Source organism: Bufo gargarizans, chromosome 10 (genome assembly GCF_014858855.1).
Source record: "Bufo gargarizans isolate SCDJY-AF-19 chromosome 10, ASM1485885v1, whole genome shotgun sequence".
NCBI lineage: Eukaryota > Metazoa > Chordata > Amphibia > Anura > Bufonidae > Bufo > Bufo gargarizans.
The window spans coordinates 84916023-84938125 of record NC_058089.1 but is presented as its reverse complement, the minus strand read 5'-3'; the positions used below and the strand labels follow the sequence as shown (position 1 = coordinate 84938125).

At 42.0% G+C, this 22103-nt stretch overlaps 1 protein-coding gene across 3 annotated transcripts in view; it reads left to right on the top strand.

Moving 5' to 3' along the window:
- The window catches only part of KMT5B (lysine methyltransferase 5B), a 244629-nt gene extending 222825 nt beyond the window's left edge, over positions 1-21804 (top strand). For all 3 annotated transcript variants that reach the window (XM_044269478.1, XM_044269476.1, XM_044269477.1), the window contains one exon: positions 19982-21804. In XM_044269478.1, the coding sequence (XP_044125413.1) occupies positions 19982-21483 (1502 nt within the window). In that variant the 3' untranslated portion in view covers positions 21484-21804. The remainder of the gene's footprint in view (positions 1-19981) is intronic.
- The last annotated feature ends 299 nt before the right edge of the window (positions 21805-22103 follow it).

Here is a 22103-nt window from a genome sequence, read left to right as displayed (position 1 = left end):
AGTTTTACATAAAGCATTTTTGAAAAAAAAATGTTTTTGTCTCCATTTTCCATATATTTTTTTTTCTGCTAATCGTTTTTTGCAGGAAGAGTTGATGTTTTTATTGGTAACATTTTTGGATGCATATGATTTTTTTGATCATTCATTGTTGCACTTTATCGGGCAAGATGACCAAAAAAGTGTTGTTTTAGCACAGTTTTTTTATTTTTACAGCGTTCACCTGAGGGGTTAGGTCATGTGATATTTTTATAGAGCAGATTGTTACCGACGTGGCAATACCTAAAATCTATACTTTTTCTTAAGTTTTACACAATAATAGAATTTTTGAAACCAAAAAAATGTATGTGTCTCCATAGTGCCATAGCTTTTTTATTTTTTGACTGATTGTCTTAGTTAGGTCTCGTTTTTTGCAGGATGAGGTGACTGTTTGGTACTATTTTGGGGGGAATACGTCTTTTTGATTGCTTGGTGTTGCACTTTATGTGATGTTAGGTGACAAAAAAATGCTTTTTTGGCACTGTTTTTATTTTTACGGTGTTCACCTGAGGGGTTAGTTCATATGATATTTTTATAGAGCTGGTTGTTACGGACGCGGCGATACCTAAAATGTCTACTTTTTTAAAATTTATTTCACTTTAACACATTAATAGCAGTTTTGAAGCAAAAAAAAAACATTTTAGTGTCTCCTTTGTTTGATTCATCGTTTTTTTTTTTTTTTTTTTGCCGATTGTCTTAGGTAGCATCTCATTTTTTGCGGGATGAGGTGACTGTTTGATTGTTTTTTATTTTGGGGGGCATACGCCTTTTTGAACGCATGGTGTTGCAATTTTTGTGATGTAAGGTGACAAAAAATAGCTTTTTTTGGCACTGTTTTTATTTTATATTTTTACGGCGTTCACCTGAGGGGTTAGGTCATGTGATATTTTTATAGAGAAGGTTGTTACGGACGAGGCGATACCCAATATGTATACTTTATTTTATTTATTTTTTTATGGTGTTTATCGGACGGGGTAGATGATGTGATATATTTATATAGCCGGTCGTTACAGGCGTGGCAATACCAAATATGTCTATTTTATTTTTTTCTATTTTTTACTTTTTCTTTTTATTGCTCAATCGGGGAATACCGTATTTTTCGCTTGATAAAGACACACCTAGGTTTTTAAGGAGAAAAATAAGGAAAAAATATTTTGAACCAAAAAGGTGTGCTTTTGGTAGGTTTTAACCACCTCCCGACCGCCTAACGCGCCGATGCGTCCGGGAGGTGGTTGATTTATTCCTCCTGGACGCATCGGCGCGAGATTTCGTCACAGCCGGCCGGCGCATGCGCATCGCGGGCCGGCATTTTGTCACCAAGTATTTCGTCAGCAACCTGCCGGCCAATGATCGCGGCTGGCAGGTTGCTGATTTTTAAAAAAAACAATCAGAAGCCAGATAACCCATCATATTAGTAAATATGATGGGGTTATATGGCTGCTGTGCTCCTCTGCTCCTTCTTTTGGTCGGTTGGTTCCAGCAGAGGAGCACACATCACTGTGAGTACCCACCAACACCACACTTAGCCCCCAGATCACCCCTATTAACCCTTTGATCACCCCTTTGATCGCCCCTGTCAATCACTAATGAAAGGAAAAAAGTGATCAGTGCAAACTGTCACTTTTTTTTTTCACTGGTATTGACCGTTAGGTTTTAGGTATAGTTTAGGCCCCTTGGTTAGGTAGTTTAGGGATCAGTTAGCGCCCAGCCCACCGCACCACAGTCCGTTATTCGCTGATTAGCGTATCGCTAATCAGCATTTGTACTTTTATAGTATCTGGATCACGGTCAGATCTATAATTGTATTAGTTTCACTTTAGTTCTCCCTCCACCCAAAACGCAGTGTTTGCCCGATCAGGCCTGATCGGTCGCCCACACGTGCGTTCACCCACACCCGCCCCACCGCAGTGACAACATTTTTTTTTTTCTAGCCTCCCATTTGTAAGACAGGCTTGCTTTTTTTTCTAGGGTAGTCTCAGGGAATACCCCTAAATTTTGTTGCCCACATGTCAAACAGGGGGTATTCTTCTGAAGAGGCCTACAGGCTTCTGACCCAGTCGGATGAGGAGTGGGAACCCTCATCTGATGAATCTAGCGGGTCAGAATACAAACCTGTAGAAAGCAGTGGCTCTCTGACCCAAAGTTCGGACGAGGAGGCTGAGGTCCCTGATAGCACCAGGCGTACCCGGCCCCGTGTCGCTAGACCGCAGGTTGCGCAGGATCCGCTAAAAGAGCAGCAGAGTGGGGCTGGTGCTGTCGGATTACGTGGTGAGGCATACACCAGCAGCCCAGCCCTTCCTGGACCTAGTACCAGCACTGCCGTAGAACATGGTGAAGTAGCGAGCACCAGAAGGGCAGTTGAAGCTGGTACGGTGGCACGTGCAGTAGTGACCCCATCGCAGCCACCGCAAAGACGTGCCCGTAGAGCCCCTAGAATCCCAGAGGTGCTGGCAAACCCTGATTGGCAGTCCCCAACTTCAGCCGCACCTGTAGTTCCCCCTTTCACCGCCCAGTCTGGAGTTCGGGTTGAGACAGCTCAGATCGGTTCGGCCCTGGGATTTTTTGAGCTGTTCTTGACTGCGGAGCTCTTAGACTTAGTTATGGCAGAGACAAACCGGTATGCCACACAATTTATAACCGCTAACCCGGGAAGCTTTTATGCCCAGCCTTTCCGGTGGAAACCAGTCCAAGTTTCCGAAATTAAAACTTTTTTGGGCCTCCTCCTCAACATGGGTCTAACTAAAAAGCATGAATTGCTGTCATATTGGTCCAAGAACCCAATTCATCACATGCCCATGTTCTCCGCTGCTATGTCCAGGACACCATTTGAGACCATCCTGCGTTTCCTGCACTTTAGTGATAACAGCACCTCCCGTCTCAGAGGCCACCCTGCTTTTGACCGGCTCCACAAAATTCGGCCCCTCATAGACCATTTCAACCCGAAATTTGCAGATATGTATACCCCAGAGCAAAACATCTGCGTAGACGAGTCCCTAATACATTTTACCGGGCGCCTTGGCTTCAAACAATACATCCCAAGCAAGCGCGCCCGGTATGGGGTCAAATTGTATAAGCTCTGTGAAAGGGCCACAGGCTATACACACAAATTTCGTGTCTATGAGGGAAAAGATCAGACCCTGGAGCCGGTTGGTTGCCCTGACTACCTGGGGAGCAGTGGGAAGATAGTCTGGGACTTGGTGTCACCCTTATTCGGCAAGGGGTACCATCTTTATGTGGACAATTTTTACACAAGTGTGGCCCTCTTTAGGCATTTGTTTCTAGAACGGATTGACGCCTGTGGTACCGCGCGAACTAGTCGCGCGGGCTTCCCCCAACGGCTCGTTAGCACCCGTCTTGCAAGGGGGCAGAGGGCCGCACTGTGTAACGAAGAACTGCTCGCAGTGAAATGGAGAGACAAGTGACGTTTACATGCTCTCCTCCATTCACGCAGACACGACAATCCAAATTGAGCGAGCAACCCGTGTCATTGAAAAGCCCCTCTCAGTCCACGACTATAACCTTCACATGGGAGGGGTGGACTTCAATGACCAGATGTTGTCTCCGTATTTAGTTTCCCGCAGAACCAGACGCTGGTATAAGAAGGTGTCTGTATATTTAATTCAATTGGCTCTGTATAATAGTTTTGTTCTCTACAGTAAGGCTGGGAGAACTGGATCCTTCCTCAAATTTCAGGAAGAGATCATCGAGAACCTCCTGTACCCAGGAGGTTCCGTGGCCCCATCCAGTTAGCCGTCTACACGAGCGACATTTCCCCAATGTCGTTGCTGGTACCTCAACCCACCCGTCACCCCGAAAAAGATGTCGTGTCTGTAGCAGGAGTGGAATAAGGCGTGACACCCGCTATTTCTGTCCTGACTGTCCGGACCACCCTGCCCTATGCTTAGGGGAGTGTTTCCGGAAGTACCACACACAGGTACACCTAGCATAGGGATCATCTCACCAGGACAGGCACACAGGGCTATTAGGGCCCATTCACTCACTGCTGCTGCAAACGTCTCCTTTCACCTGGGACAAAGTGCATAACGCACTTCGCCACATCTTTGGGCGATTTGCGCTTTGCACATTGACCCATGGGGAAGGAGAGGTTTGTTCTATAAAGGTAAAAAATAAAAACACCAGTAAGCAAACACGTTAATGTTTAGTTCAAAAAGTTAAAGTTTACATGTTCTGTTCCAAAGTTAATAAAATTATTGCGTTGCGCCCTTTTTTTTTTTTTTTAACCTTCCAGGTGGACCAACCGATCGACTAGCTGCAGCACTGATGTGCATTCTGACAGAAGCATTGCGCTGCTGTCAGATTACACGCAAGTCGGTGTATGCGGCGCTGCAAGACGAGATTTCTACTCTGCAGTAACAGATACGTTTGCCGATGCATACGAGCTGAGGAGGAGGCGGCGTTCCTATGCTTTTGCAAACACTTTGTATGTAAATAAAAATAAAAATCCCGGCAATGATTTATTCATCCACATCGATTGATGTGAATGGAGAAATCTGGTTTGCCAGGGCATACGAGCTAAGTGGGTATGGATGTTGAGCGGAGCTCCTATGTCCTGGCAGACGCCTTTTCCCTCCTTTTTTTTTTTTTTTTGGGGCAGAGATTTTTCCATCCACATTGATCGATGCGAATGAAGAAATCTGTGCCGTTCATTTTTTTCTTTCAGCCCAGAGGCTGAACGGAAAAAACAAATCTCATTACCTGTATGCTCAATATAAGGAGAATAGCAGAAACTCCTAATGCTGGCCATACAGTCATGTGAAAAAATTAGGACACCATTTGAAAGCATGTGGTTTTTTGTAACATTTTTAATAAAAGGTTATTTCATCTCCGTTTCAACAATACAGAGAGATTAAAGTAATCCAACTAAACAAAGAAAACTGAAGAAAAGTCTTTTCAAGATCTTCTGTAAATGTCATTCTACAAAAATGCCTATTCTAACTGAGGAAAAAGATAGGACACCCTCACATGTATTCCCTCTTAAATTGGCTCAGATCTCACACAGGTATATCACACCAGGTGCACATAATTAGTAGATCGTTACTCTGCATGTTGAATGAGGCTTGCCCTATTTAAACCTCAGACATTTAGTTTGGTGTGCTCCTGACTGTTGAAGTGAGAGTGAGCACCATGGTGAGAGCAAAAGAGCTGTCAGAGGACTTCAGAAAAAAGATTGTAGCAGCCTATGAGTCTGGGAAGGGATTTAAAAAGATCTCAAAAGATTTTGAAATCAGCCATTCCACTGTCCGGAAGATAGTCTACAAGTGGAGGGCTTTCAAAACAACTGCCAACATGCCCAGGACTGGTCGCCCCAGCAAGTTCACCCCAAGAGCAGACCGCAAGATGCTAAAAGAGGTCTCCAAAAACCCTAAAGTGTCATCTCGAGAACTACAGCAGGCTCTGGCTACTGTTGATGTAGAAGTACATGCCTCTACAATCAGAAAGAGACTGTACAAGTTTAACTTGCATGGGAGGTGTGCAAGGAGGAAACCTTTGCTTTCCAAGAGAAACATCGAGGCCAGACTGACATTTGCCAGAGATAAAGTTGACAAAGACCAGGACTTCTGGAATAATGTTCTTTAGACAGATGAGTCCAAAATTGAATTATTTGGACACAACAGCAGAGGACATGTTTGGCGTAAACCAAACACAGCATTCCAAGAAAAGAACCTCATACCAACTGTGAAGCATGGAGGTGGAAGTGTCATGGTTTGGGGCTGCTTTGCTGCAGCAGGACCTGGTCAGCTCACCATCATAGAATCCACGATGAATTCTACTGTGTATCAGAAGGTGCTTGAAGAACATGTGAGACCATCAGTTAGAAAATTAAAGCTGAAGCGGAACTGGACCATGCAACATGACAATGACCCAAAACATACTAGTAAATCAACCAAAGATTGGCTGAAAAAGAAGAAATGGAGAGTCCTGGAATGGCCAAGTCAAAGTCCAGATTTGAATCCCATTGAGATGCTGTGGGGTGACTTGAAAAGGGCTGTACGTGCAAGAAACCCCTCAAACATCTCACAGCTGAAAAAGTTCTGCATTGAGGAGTGGGGTAAAATTTCCTCAGACCGATGTCGAAGACTGGTAGATGGCTACAAGAACCGTCTCACTGCAGTTATTTCAGCCAAAGGAGGTAACACTCGCTATTAGGGGCAAGGGTGTCCTATCTTTTTCCTCAGTTAGAATAGGCATTTTTGTAGAATGACATTTACAGAAGATCTTGAAAAGACTTTTCTTCAGTTTTCTTTGTTTAGTCGGATTACTTTAATCTCTCTGTATTGTTGAAACGGAGATGAAATAACCTTTTATTAAAAATGTTACAAAAAACCACATGCTTTCAAAGGGTGTCCTAATTTTTTCACATGACTGTACATGTAATGATTGCGGAGACCCTCAAATGCCAGGGCAGTACAAACACCCCACAACTGACCCCATTTTGGAAAGAAGACACCCCAAGGTATTCGCTGAGGGGCATATTGAGTCCATGAAAGATTAAAATTTTTGTCCTAAGTTAGCAGAAAGTGAGACTTTGTGAGAAAAAAAAAAAAAAAATCAATTTCCGCTAACTTATGCCAAAAAAATACATTTCTATGAACTCGCCATGCCCCTCATTGAATATCTTGGGGTGTCTTCTTTCCAAAGTGACAAAAAAAAATTAAAATTCTAGGAACTCGCCGTGCCCCTCACGGAATACCTTGGATGGTGTCTTCTTTCCAAAATGGGGTCACTTGTGGCGTAGTTATACTGCCCTGGCAATTTAGGGGCCCATATGTGTGAGAAGTACTTTGCAATCAAAATGTGTAAAAAATGGCCTGCAAAATCCAAAAGGTGCACTTTGGAATATGTGCCCCTTTGCCCAACTTGGCAGCAAAAAAGTGTAACACATCTGGTATCGCCGTACTTAGGAGAAGTTGGGGAATGTGTTTTGGGGTGTCATTTTACATATACCCATGCTGGGTGAGAGAAATATCCTGGCAAATGCCAACTTTGTATTAAAAAAATGGGAAAAGTTGTCTTTTGCCAAGATATTTCTCTCACTCAGCATGGGTATATGTAAAATGACACCCCAAAACACATTCCCCAACTTCTCCTGAGTACGGCGATACCAGATGTGTCACACTTTTTTGCAGCCTAGGTGGGCAAAGGGGCACACATTCCAAAGTGCACCTTTCGGATTTCACCAGTCATTTTTTACACATTTTGATTGCAAAGTACTTCTCACACATATGGGCCCCTAAATTGCCAGGGCAGTATAACTACGCCACCAGTGACCCCATTTTGCAAAGAAGACACCCCAAGGTATTCTGTGAGGGGCACGGTGAGTTCCTAGAATTTTTTATTTTTTGTCGCAAGTTAGTGGAATATGAGACTTTGTAAAAAAAAAAATAAAAAAAAAAAAAATCATCATCATTTTCCGCTAACTTGTGACAAAAAATAAAAAGTTCTATAAACTCACTATGCCCATCATTGAATACCTTAGGGTGTCTACTTTCCGAAATGGGGTCATTTGTGGGGTTTTTCTACTGTTTGGGCATTGTAGAACCTCAGGAATCATGACAGGCGCTCAGAAAGTCAGAGCCGTTTCAAAAAGCGGAAATTCACATTTTTGTACCATAGTGTGTAAACGCTATAACTTTTACCCAAACCATTTTTTTTTTTGCCCAAAAACTTTTTTTTTATCAAAGACATGTAGAACAATTAATTTGGCGAAAAATTTATATATGGATGTCGTTTTTTTTTGCAAAATTTTACAGCTGAAAGTGAAAAATGTCATTTTTTTGCAAAAAAAATCGTTATATTTCGATTAATAACAAAAAAAGTAAAAATGTCAGCAGCAATAAAATACCACCAAATGAAAGCTCTATTAGTGAGAAGAAAAGGAGGTAAAATTCATTTGGGTGGTAAGTTGCATGACCGAGCAATAAACGGTGAAAGGAGTGTAGTGCCGAAGTGTAAAAAGTGCTCTGGTCATGAAGGGGGTTTCAGCTAGCGGGGCTGAAGTGGTTAAACTAATGGTGGTCTGTGGATGACACACTGTTATGGGGGATCTGTGGATGACGCCCTTTTATGGGGGATCTGTGGATGACGCACTGTTATGGGGGGGATCTGTGGATCACGCACTGTTATGGGGGGATCTGTGGATCACGCACTGTTATGGGGGGATCTGTGGATGACGCACTGTTATGGGGGATCTGTGGATGACGCACTGTTATGGGGGGATCTGTGGATGACCCACTGTTATGGGGGATCTGTGGATGGCACAGTTATGGGGGGATCTGTGGAGGACACTGATGGGGGATCTGTGGAGGACACTGATGGGGGATCTGTGGAGGACACTGATGGGGGATCTGTGGAGGACACTGATGGGGGATCTGTGGAGGAAACTGATGGGGGATCTGTGGAGGACACTGATGGGGGATCTGTGGAGGACACTGATGGGGGATCTGTGGAGGACACTTATGTCATCCACAGATCCCCATAAGTGTCATCTACAGATTCCCCATCAGATGCATCAGTGTGGAGGGAGGAGGCGGAGACACTCATGGCGGGGCCTGGTGCAGTAACTCTACTCTAATATACCGGGCCCCGCAACTGTTAAATACATTCAATCCGATCTATATCTAAATGTATACGCACTGTTCGATACTTATTGTAGTGCCGTAAGTATAGCATTAAGACGGCGCAGACCGGCAGCTCCCTCTGCCATGCGCCTCCTGCCGCAGCTCCCTCTGCCATGCGCCTCCTGCCGCAGCTCCCTCTGTCATGCGCCTCCTGCCGCAGCTCCCTGTGTCATGCGCCTCCTGCCGCCGCTCCCTGTGTCATGCGCCTCCTGCCGCCGCTCCCTGTGTCATGCGCCTCCTGCCGCCGCTCCCTGTGTCATGCGCCGCCTGCCGCCGCTCCCTCTGTCATGCGCCGCCTGCCGCCGCTCCCTCTGTCATGCGCCGCCTGCCGCCGCTCCCTCTGTCATGCGCCGCCTGCCGCCGCTCCCTCTGTCATGCGCCGCCTGCCGCCGCTCCCTCTGTCATGCGCCGCCTGCCGCCGCTCCCTCTGTCATGCGCCGCCTGCCGCCGCTCCCTCTGTCATGCGCCGCCTGTTGCTTATCTTACTTTTTGAATGAACAGGCAGGCGGCGCATGACAGAGGGAGCTGCGGTCTGCGCTGTCTTAATGCTATACTTACGGTACTACAGTAAGTACCGAACAGTGCGTATACATTTAGATATAGATCAGATTGAATGTATTTAACAGTTGCGGGGCCCGATGTATTAGAGTAGAGTCACTGCACCGGGCCCCGCCATTAGTGTCCCCGCCTCCTCCCTCCACACTGATACTTCGCTGGCTGCGCTGTGCAGCATAGCAGCCAGCGAAGTATCCGCTTTATAAGACGCACGGCCATATACGGTACCTCCCTTCCACCACCAATCCTGCATTGGTGTCGCAATTTATTTACTTTTTGTTATGCGGAAAGAGGGGTGATTTAAACTTATAGTTTTTTTAAATATATTTAATTATTTTTTTGCTTTTTTGTTATGATTTTGAAGCTTGTACTTGAGCGTACAGAATCCCATATTTTTTTTTTTATTCTGAACAATCATGGAATTTTTAAAATGTAGTTATTGCTCAGGATTGCTCATTTTTTATCTTTTTATTAATTTTTTCAAAAATAAAGTTTGACATACATCAGTAAAAGAAGTAGATATAAAAGCAAAATAGATACAATGTTGTTTTACATCATTATACAAAGTTGTATCTGTTCAGTGACATTGCTGTTGTCAGGGCCGTCTTTAATATTGATTGGACCCTGGGCAAAAATTTACTTCGGCCCCCTGGATCCCACCTTCTCACACCCTTGCATGCAATCACGGCCTCCACCACAACACACACACCAAAAAATCCACTCACCTGGTAGAGTAAAGTGAAGGTCTGAAGACTCCAGCGGCTCAGGATCAGTGCTCTGGGCAGCTGGGCTCAGGGCTGGAAGTGGGCACCGCTCTGCAGGAAGGAGACGGGGCTCGGCTAACCCTAGCGTTACAGTGCACCCTAGCACCCCACAGTATGCAGTAAAGCACCCTATAATGTATAGCACCCAATACTATACAGCACCCAACAGTATACAGCACCCCACAGTATATAGTAGAGCAGTATAGCACCCCACAGTATACAGCACCCCACAGTAGAGCAGTATAGCACCCCAAAATATACAGTATACAGCACCCCACAATATACAGTATACAGCACCCCACAGTATACAGCACAGCAGTATAGCACTCCACAGTATACAGCACCTGACAGTATACAGCACCTCTCAGTACACAGCACCCCAAACTATATAGCATACTGCACCTCACAGTATACAGCACCCCGCAGTATACAGTAGAGCAGTACAGCACTTCACAATATACAGCACCTCACAGTATACAGTAAACAGCACCTCACAGCATACAGCACCCCACAGTATACAGTAGAGCAGTATAGCACCCCACAGTGTACAGTATAAAGCACCCCAAACTATACAGAATACAGCACCTCACAGTATACAGTAGAGCAGTAAAGCACCCCACAGTAGAGCAGTATTGCAGCTTTTTGGTCTCCGTCTGATGAAACAGAGCCAAATGGATCCGTCCTGGCACGCAATGTAAGTTAACGGGGACGGATCTGTTTTCTCTGGCACAATAGAAAACTGACCCGTCCTCCATTGACTTTCAATGGTGTTCAAGACTGATCCATCTTTGCTGTGTTAAAGATGATACAAACAGATCCATTCTGAACGGATGCAGACGGTTGCGTTTTGTTCTGATCCGTCATGGACGGATCCGTTCAGATAATAAAAGTGTGAAAGTAGCCTTTACTTCTATAACTGAAGGGCAGTTCTCTTATATGAATTTTAACACTAGGGTACATAATATTTGCTATCTATCCAACTGTTCCACCTATATTGAAAAGTAGGTGTTCTATTTTGAATAGGTGCAACCACTCTCTCATATGAGCATGTTACATTCATCGAGCACAAGACTTCTTGTATATGTGGTGTGTCCTTTGATTTCCAGTGTTTGGTTAGCTCCAGTTTAGTACCCATTAGTATGTGAGCCCATATTGATCTGTGTTCTGTTGGATAATCATCTAGGCCTATAAGGAGTAATGTCAATTGAGGGGACATTTGTATCTGGTATCCCAAAATAGATTCTAGTATTATTTTAGTTGCTCTCCATAAGGGTCTAACATACTCACATTCCCATAATGTATTTAGCAGAGTTCCTCTTTTCCCACATTGTCTCCAGCATTTATCTGAGCAATATGGGTACATGGTATGTATTTTGCTTGGTGTATTGTACCATCTCAAATATGTTTTCAGTATTGCTTCTCTATGAGTAACACTACGAAAAATTTGTGTATATTTGAAACAGGCTTTGCTATTCGGATATCGTAACCTCTCTGTAAATCTTTGCTCCGCTCCGTTTTTTCATGTATGTATGTGTTTGGGGTAGCCTCTTGTTTGTTTGCTATTGCATTATAAAACATTGATATTCCTCTAGATCTACGTATTAGCTTAGAGGTCGACATCGAGCCCCTTGAGACAACTCTGTTGCATATTCCATTACTGGTTATGAATTCCTTTACTTGTAGGAATTTGTGGAAGTCTTCTGGGAGTCATTTATTATTATTTCTTAGATTTGAAAATTAAGTGATATGTGCTCCCTCAAAAAGATTTTGAAGGTTATTGATCCCCGTGTTTTTCCATTGCATTATTGGGACATGATCTTGTATGGATTCTAAGGGGGTTTCAGTCAAGGGGCATATTATTATCCCTTTTTTCTGTTTGAGGAAATTAGTTTCGGTAAGAGCAGCATTTTGTATGCCGCTATCCTACCTATCCATGATATCATATTTTTCGATATTTCAGCTGTGTCTTTGGCAATTTCTATAGCCAGATTTGGGAAGTTCAACTCATATAGTTTAGAGCAGGGGTGCACAACATTTTCTGGTTGGGGGCCACATCGCCAGACTGAACCTATGACAAGGGCCGAAAATAAAATTTAAAGGGATATTGCCAACTAAAACACAGCATTTATGGCCTATTGAACATACAGTAATGTCTGGTTACACTTCCAGGACTCTCATCTAATGGAAGAATACATGAAAAATACATGTGAGCAGCCACAAGACATAGACATATATGTATGTCACCAGATAGTTGGGGGCCGCACAGAATGGTATCAAGGGCCGAATGTGGCCCCCCTGGCCGCAGGTTGTGCACCCCTGTTTTATTGAGGATGGATATGTCATTCGTATGCCCAAGTAGATTATTTCTGATTGTGGCCAGTCTAGATTGTGTGTTCATTTTTAAGTTCATTTAGGAGATCTGTATCTATGCATATTGGTAGGGTTTGTGATTTGTCCTGATTGACTTTATAGTTAGATAGTTGGCTAAAAGTTGATACTGTCTGAAAGAATGATCTTAGAGAGTTCTTTGGGTCAGTGAGGGTAAAAATGATGTCGTCTGCAAACAAGGCTAGTTTATATTCATGTGTTCCAATTTGGATCCCCTTGATATCTTATTGTCGTTGGACTTTAGCTGCTAAAGGTTCCATAGATAATATAAAGAATAATGGTGAAAAAGGGCAGCCTTGGCGGGTGCCATTCATTATTACAAAGTTATCTGATAAAGAGCTGTTGACATATAGATTTGCTGAGGGGTTGCTATATAGTGCTTTTATACCTGAATGGATGTTTCCCAATATTCCAAATCCCTCCAAAACCTTGAATGCGTATTTCCAATTTATTCGATCAAATGCTTTTTCAGCGTCGATTGTTAAAACAAATAGATTGGGTATCGGTAGATTCGCAGTTCTGAAGTAGAGAGATAATCTTTCTGGTATTATCTGGTCCTTGTCTGCCCTTCAAAAAGCCTACTTGGTCTTTTCCTATTAGCTTAAGTACCGTATTTTTCGCTTTATAAGACGCACCTAGGTTTTTGAGGAGGAAAATAAGAAAAAAAAAATTGAACGAAAAGTTGTGCTTTTGGTGGATTTTTAACTAATCGTCTGGGGGTGACACTGTTATGGGGCTCTGTGGATGACGCACTGTTATGGGGGATGTGTGCTGTGACACATAGGGCCATGAGGGGGGCCAGCATAAGATACTATATGTGTGGGTGACACACATATAGCATCTTATGCTGGTCCCCTTCATGGCCCTATGTTTCACAGCATTACAGTACTTTTATTCTTTGTATGTAAAATCTTTCTTTGATCCTGAATCAATCGCTCTCCTTTTGATATATCAGTGTCAGCTAGTTTATCGCCGGCCGCTATGCTGCACAGTGTGGCCGGCGATACATCAGTCACAGTGCGGGGAGGGAGAAGGGGCTGGAGGCAACTCACAGCGGGGCCCGGTGCAGTCACTGTATTACACCGGGCCCTGCGCACAGAAGTCTCTTTGTATGTAAAATCTTTCATAATCCTTTATCAATCGCTCTCCTTTTGATAAAGTAGCCTAATCGCCTGCATCAGTACTCACTATTAATGCAGTTTGCGGTCCGGCCGGCGTGTGACTGACTTCATTAATGGAGCAGGATGGGACCACACGCTACATTCATAGTGAGTACTGATGCAGGCGATTAGGATAGTTTATCAAAAGGAGAGCTATTGATAAAGGATTAATGAAAGATTTTACATACAAAGAGACTTCTGTGCGCGGGGCCCGGTGTAATACAGTGATTGCACCGGGCCCCGCTGTGAGTTGCCTCCAGCCCCTCCTCCCTCCACGCACTGTGACTGATGTATCGCTGGCCAGACTGTGCAGCATAGCGGCCGGCGATATATCGGTGTCAGCCCAGTTAAAAAAAAATAAAAAATCACCCATCGTTTTATAAGACGCACTGTAATACAGTAATTCTTTTTTTTTTTTACATGTGAAACCTTTTTTTTTTTTTTCTTTACACTTTGCGTCCCCCATAAGGTCATACAAGACCTCTGGGACATTTAACGTCACTTTTCTTTTTTTCCCCACTATTCATTTCTCCTGTAACTGGGGCTGACATAGAATACAATGCTGTACAGCCTCGGTGCAGGGCTGATTGAGGTCTATGGAAGACCCGACAGCTCCTGCACTCTCCCAACCCCGGCGGTCACATGCACGCCTGGTCAGGAAGCGCATAGCGCTTCCTGATCTGTATACACAGCGCTCTAGAAGGCAGAGACACCTGGGAACTGTCCCTGCTTTCTCTCTGGGTTGCCCTGCTGTCACTGACAGCGGACCCCCGCTCGGCAGCTACATGATTAGTGTGCAGCTACCATCTCTGAATGGAAGTTCCAGAACGTCCATTCAGAAATAAACATCCACCCATAGGAAAATGTATTAGTTCAAGCACAATTATAGGAACTACAACTCTCCTTGAGCTTATTAGGCGGCATTATCTGCTCATGTGGTAAAATTCTAGTAGCCAAGCCACATATACAAGCAGTACAGTGTCATCTTCAAAATCATCAGCTACTCCTTTTTCTGCTCAGACATGGTGGAGAATGGAAAGGGAGGCAAAATAGTTATATCACCAGGTTATGCCTGCTGCCCATGTGTCTAACCAGGAGGCACCTATCCATCCTCCACTGAGTCACCACTTTGCCACCGTCTCTGCTTGTGCTACTGCCACAAGTAGTTACAGCAGCCAATGCAGTTTTATGAACATGATGGAAGTTTTTTGAAGTGATGTGCCAACCTGATGTACATCAGCAATGGATATGAACCACCTAAATAACCAGCTTCACTCGTACCTGGACTGAGACCTTTCTCCATGAAATACCCTGTTCTCTGACAGCATGGACATCTGGGCTAGCAGATAGGAACAGTGGCCAGAACTGGCCCAGTTTACTATCATTTTACCATCTTGTCGAGCTCCAGTGTGCTATCAGAGATGATATTCGCCACAGCATAAACAGTATCTCCTGCCTCTTCTGTCAGATCCTGTGTGTACTGCTGCTCCCCCAGCTACTGCTACCCTTAAAAAGCTGCAGATCTTTTGCCTTGTCTGTCAGGTTTCATGTTGTGCAGGTAGTACGGCCTCTACTGCTCACCCTAAACAGCCACACATCTTCTGGCTTGTCTCTCAGGTTTCATACTGTTCTGCTGCAGGTGTTGCAGGCCCTACTACTGCCCCTACAGAGCTGCACATATCCTGTCTGTTAGGTTCCATATTGTATTGATTCTGCTCCTGAAAATGGGAGAATATTTGTATCTCTTACTCAGAACAAGCCCTTGCTTCTTCTGATACTGCTGTGTATAAACAGCTGTCTGCCACCAATAAGGGATACATTTTGGACCACTTGTTCAGAACAAGCCATTGCTTCTTCCGATACTACTGTGTGTGAATAAACACTGGCAGGCATCTTATATAATTTGTTGGCCTTCTTAGAATAGTATGTTATTATAGTGTGTTATTAACAGGCTGTTTGCTACCACCAGCAACCATGCATTTACCTACAACCATGTATATTGCTGTCACTTTAAGATTGTTAATACTGTCTTGACATGAATGGGCTTTATTGTAATTCCATTGAGTGAGTTCTAGGAGACCCCAGAATATCATAAACCACTTTCCAGGATAATCTGAGCACTTTTGATTTTGGTCGAATTTATATGTACTTTGCTCATCTCTACTGGTCATTCAGTTTGTCATGTTTATAAACTGTATATAACATTTGTCAAGTTGGTAAGCTTTGCTGCATGAATAATGGCAAACCATGTAGGAGCTGTAATGGTACCATATCTTATTTTTTATTGCCCAGTTTTCCCTGCTAGTAGCTATAGCTAAGGAAATGGTATACAAAAATATAAGCGTTTAATTACTACTTAGTCTGAGTGCTGAACTAGAAATGTTTCGAACTAAAATAGTACTATGTCAGACCAGAAAAAATATATAAGACGGCTCACCCCTGTGTTGGTGATGTATAGGTGCTCCAAACTAGTGCGACACCCTACTCACCAAGTTATAAATGTATTTAAAGTGAATGGGCACTCTGATAGATGGAGTCACATACAGAATTAATAACAAATTTTATCCAATTTATTAGTACAATAAAACACTATAAGTATAAAATCCTAGCATAGATTACCATATAAAATATCAAATAAAATATAAAAACTTAGAATATTAGCATTGTATGGTACAGTAATAAACTGACTAATGTTAGCTGATGTTAATCCGACAAATATTGTCACAATTGTTCAAATGGGTTTAGCAATGTTCACATGGAAAAAAGGAAGAAAAAGGAGAGTCCACAAATTCCTCAATGTAAATGTGAGTGAAGATTATTATATAAATTCACAGTAATCTTTGCAGAAAAATTGATGCTGGTAGCAATTGATATTGTTATTCTCAATATACAATAGTATATGTTGGTGATACCGCACTCAGACGGTTTCTATATAGATCTTTCCCAAAGAAAAAGGATTTTTTGGTAGATAACAGCAAGCAGTGCTTACACAAATTTTGCTCAGCTCTCGGTAGCTATTACTCACAGTTAGCAGCTTCGGTTCGTGGCGTCCCACGAGCTGTCCTTATGCGGTGAGGTTACTTCCTTATTGAAGATTTTTCATACGGTTAGTATACCGAATCTTTGTTCTTTCTATTGGAACACGGCTGTGTGGAGCTGTAACACACGCAGTCTCGCTATTTGAGCTGACTTCCTTTGGCGTTCCACGTGTCTCCAAATGTACGGAGCTTCAATATTTGTTGAGATACCTGCTATGGACTCGTGATTTGCAGGCTGTGGATACCGCCGGTGAATTTCTTTAGTGAAGCGCTTCACTTATGGGCCATCTAGTCGATGTTATCCAACATATGTCCGGCTATTTGAGTCTGATGACCGAAGGTTACCGCCAGACGCGTTTCGGGGACTGTACTCGTCTCCTTCCTCAGTGGCTGTGTTCGGTCTCTGTATGTGGCCGGATTTTATACGTTTCCTCTCTGGATTGTCTGGAAAAAGTGGACTAAAAATCCATGGTGAGTCAATGTTGGAATATCTTTATCACTGGCTCGCCCTGTCAGTGCGGTATGTGTGCGTTTTTCTATAATTTCAGAGGAGTCTGTAACTCTTATTTCTCCAATTTCTGTGCGTTATAATCAGTATATAGCATTTGTATAGCTCATTGTATCTAAGATAGTAAAATGTTTGAACATTTATTCGGCATTGTAAAAAGTTGCCAATTCATATAAAATATAGTCTAAGATAGGTATCGATATGGAATCAATATAAAAAGGGCAATCAATGTCTAAAATCATTGCAATATATAGAAATGTTTATACACAGTAATTTTCAAAGTTTTTAAACAATATTTTTTTAAAAATATTTTTAGAAAATGTATAACACCATGAATGGTTTTGAGTTGTATATCAGTTATCTCCCATATTCTATTATTCTATTTATTCCTTTTTCCATTGAGGGCAAGCTCCGTAAATATATGGGAAAATGACATGTCCACAATATTTACGGAGCTTGCCCTCAATGGAAAAAGGAATAAATAGAATAATAGAATATGGGAGATAACTGATATACAACTCAAAACCATTCATGGTGTTATACATTTTCTAAAAATATTTTTAAAAAAATATTGTTTAAAAACTTTGAAAATTACTGTGTATAAACATTTCTATATATTGCAATGATTTTAGACATTGATTGCCCTTTTTATATTGATTCCATATCGATACCTATCTTAGACTATATTTTATATGAATTGGCAACTTTTTACAATGCCGAATAAATGTTCGAACATTTTACTATCTTAGATACAATGAGCTATACAAATGCTATATACTGATTATAACGCACAGAAATTGGAGAAATAAGAGTTACAGACTCCTCTGAAATTATAGAAAAACGCACACATACCGCACTGACAGGGCGAGCCAGTGATAAAGATATTCCAACATTGACTCACCATGGATTTTTAGTCCACTTTTTCCAGACAATCCAGAGAGGAAACGTATAAAATCCGGCCACATACAGAGACCGAACACAGCCACTGAGGAAGGAGACGAGTACAGTCCCCGAAACGCGTCTGGCGGTAACCTTCGGTCATCAGACTCAAATAGCCGGACATATGTTGGATAACATCGACTAGATGGCCCATAAGTGAAGCGCTTCACTAAAGAAATTCACCGGCGGTATCCACAGCCTGCAAATCACGAGTCCATAGCAGGTATCTCAACAAATATTGAAGCTCCGTACATTTGGAGACACGTGGAACGCCAAAGGAAGTCAGCTCAAATAGCGAGACTGCGTGTGTTACAGCTCCACACAGCCGTGTTCCAATAGAAAGAACAAAGATTCGGTATACTAACCGTATGAAAAATCTTCAATAAGGAAGTAACCTCACCGCATAAGGACAGCTCGTGGGACGCCACGAACCGAAGCTGCTAACTGTGAGTAATAGCTACCGAGAGCTGAGCAAAATTTGTGTAAGCACTGCTTGCTGTTATCTACCAAAAAATCCTTTTTCTTTGGGAAAGATCTATATAGAAACCGTCTGAGTGCGGTATCACCAACATATACTATTGTATATTGAGAATAACAATATCAATTGCTACCAGCATCAATTTTTCTGCAAAGATTACTGTGAATTTATATAATAATCTTCACTCACATTTACATTGAGGAATTTGTGGACTCTCCTTTTTCTTCCTTTTTTCCATGTGAACATTGCTAAACCCATTTGAACAATTGTGACAATATTTGTCGGATTAACATCAGCTAACATTAGTCAGTTTATTACTGTACCATACAATGCTAATATTCTAAGTTTTTATATTTTATTTGATATTTTATATGGTAATCTATGCTAGGATTTTATACTTATAGTGTTTTATTGTACTAATAAATTGGATAAAATTTGTTATTAATTCTGTATGTGACTCCATCTATCAGAGTGCCCATTCACTTTAAATACATAAAATAGTACTATGTCTGTTAACTGAAAAAGATCTTATAAAATTGAAATAGCAGCAACATCATCCACCTCAAGGTTAAAGGGAGTCTGTCAGCAGATTTACCCCTTTTTAACAGTTGCCATTATGCTGTAGCCGCAAAACAGACGATTAACACAGTACCTTTAAACGCTTTGGTGGACTTTTAAATCTGCAAAAAACGAACTTTGATGAGGGCTCGCAAGTGCCCAGGGCGGAGTCCACCGTGTTGGAGCCCAGGCAGCTCTGCCTCTTCGGCTCTTATCCCCGCCCAGCCTCCTCCTCTGCTCGCCTATCTGTTGTCTCTCCCCCTCAGCGAGATCCCGCGCCGACGCGATGACTTCCTTGGCCGGGGCATGCGCATAAGCTACTGCGATGCCGTGTCAGCAATGGGCATGGCAGTGCGCATGCCCCGGCCAAGGAAGTTATCGCGTCGGCGCGGGATCTCGCTGAGGGGGAGAGACAACAGATAGGCGAGCAGAGGAGGAGGCTGGGCGGGGATAAGAGCCGAAGAGGCAGAGCTGCCTGGGCTCCAACACGGTGGACTCCGCCCTGGGCACTTGCGAGCCCTCATCAAAGTTCGTTTTTTGCAGATTTAAAAGTCCACCAAAGCGTTTAAAGGTACTGTGTTAATCGTCTGTTTTGCGGCTACAGCATAATGGCAACTGTTAAAAAGGGGTAAATCTGCTGACAGACTCCCTTTAAGGGTTCTACAGTTTTAATAGCTGAAACATCACTTGTGTATCATTGAAATAAAATGTTCTAATACTGGGTTAGATGCTTTGCTGGTAGGTTTTGGATTTTCTTTGGCTCTTTATGGATTCTGTAGAATTGTTTGTTTTTCTGTTTTATTTTTAAAAAAAGATTGTGTACTTTTTTGTAATATGTGAATGGTGTAAAATATCATTGTGGCACTTTTTCTCAACATTCTTACAATATTTTTACTTTTGTTTTATTTTTATACTTAGCAAGAAATCGAAAATCTTCAGTTGTTTTGAAGAAAAACAGGAAAAGACGAACATTGACAAGACAGGCTATGTCAAAAATTCCAGTTTCATCCTCTTCTACCTCATCAAAACTCACTCACATAAATAATTCCAGGGTACCAAAGAGACTGAGAAAGCCTGTAAAGCCTTTACATTGTAAAACAAAGATGAGAAACAACTGCAGACAACCAGAGCAAAGTAATGCTCCAAAAAAGCTTGAAGTAGGTAACTTTGTTCTTAAAGAACCTAAGGTAGTGCTGTATAAAAATGAGGCAGTTAAAAGGGATAACCAGAGAGAAGGACCATCAAAGTTAAGAGAAAATACTGGTTGCTTAACTAGGCATGCAGCTAGAGAATATAAACTGAATTCTATGAAAGGTGCTCGCGATGAAAGTTCATGTTCATATATAACACGAAGTTCTATGAGAACAAGAAACTCTTTGGAAGCGGATGCCAAGCTTCCACCAAATACATTGGATAGCTATATAAGTAGCAGCAGTGGGAGTCTAACACAGATGCAGAGAACCGATACTAAAGATCAACCAGTTCATAAGAATGAACTTGATCAAGAAACTGCAAAATTATGGGATAATAGATATCAAAGAAATGGTTTCCGTAAGTCAAGGAGAAGCAGGCACTTGAAACGTGTTATGAATACTGAAATGACAAACTCTGATTTTGAATCTTCTAAGAAAGATATGTGTGGATTAGAAAGCTCACGTTGTGACTCAGGTGTAGGCAATGTTGTCACTAACAGTTCACCATATTGTATAGGTATGACAAACTCAGATGATTACCCTATGATCACCTCGGATATAAGGAGAAAAGAAAACATAAGAACAATTAAAAGTAAAAAAAGTAGAAGAATCACAAGATACGATGCACAGTTAATTCTTGAAAATAGCACTGGAATTCCAAAGCTGACCCTTCGTAGACGTCATGACAGCAACAGCAGTAAAACAGAGAAGGAAAATGACAACATGAGCTCATCAAAAATTAGCATCAAATTAAGCAAAGATCATGAAAAGGACAAGAATAGTTTGTATGTAGCAAAATTAAACAATGGCTTCAATTCAGGATCAGGGAGCAGTTCTACAAAACTAAAGATCCAGTTAAAGAGGGAAGAAGAAGCTAGAATGTCTTTTCCAAACGAACTTCATGAAAATGGAGTGTACTGTAATGACACGTTATCTCTTATGGGGACAAGAATGGAAGTTAATGATTATGATCATTACGAGGAAGAGAGCTTGGAGGAATCTTCTGAAGAAGAGCGTGATGACGATGACGATGATGATGACGACGACGACGACGACGATGATGACGACGACGATGATTACGATGATGATTACGATGATGAATTTGAAGATGAATTTATTCCTCTGCCACCAGCAAAGCGTTTGAGGCTTATTGTAGGAAAAGATTCTATAGACATTGATATTTCTTCTAGACGGAGAGAAGACCAGTCTTTGAGGCTCAGTTCGTGAACTTTTTTTTTTATTTTATTTTTATTTTTTTTTGGACCATAATTAATTGGTAGTTCTTTACTTATAAAAATATTAAACTTAATTTTTTCCTTAACTGAAAGTGTACATTTTAAAGAATGCACTTCTGTATTGTTAGTCCACTTGAAATTGTAGAAAGTGTACAGCATATTGACTTTTTTTTACAGTGCTTTTTAACAGTCTTCTTACATGCAGTTTTGAGTTTAAAAAATAAAATAAAAAAGTGGGTACTGTGTGTATTGTGGGAAGAAAATGTAAATAAGTTATCAACTTTCAACACATGACAATAAAGTCTAATATTGTGACTGCCCAGTCATACTTCAGCTCATAGGACCTCTACAGTATCATTAAAAAAAAAATACAGCACATAAAATATCTCATGTTTTTATCACCAGCAGTGTATTTACAGCTTACAAACTTGCTCACTATCTTTATAATTTTTCATCAGAATTCTTATTTTATACTGTAATACCACTGTCTGTGGCCTTTGTTAGTAGAAACATTTGTTTCTCAAAAAAATGGAGAAAACTGAAAAAAAAAATCAAAATAGTGTTTGCTTATCCTTTTGGCACATTTGATATACAGGGGCTAGCCGTATGCAG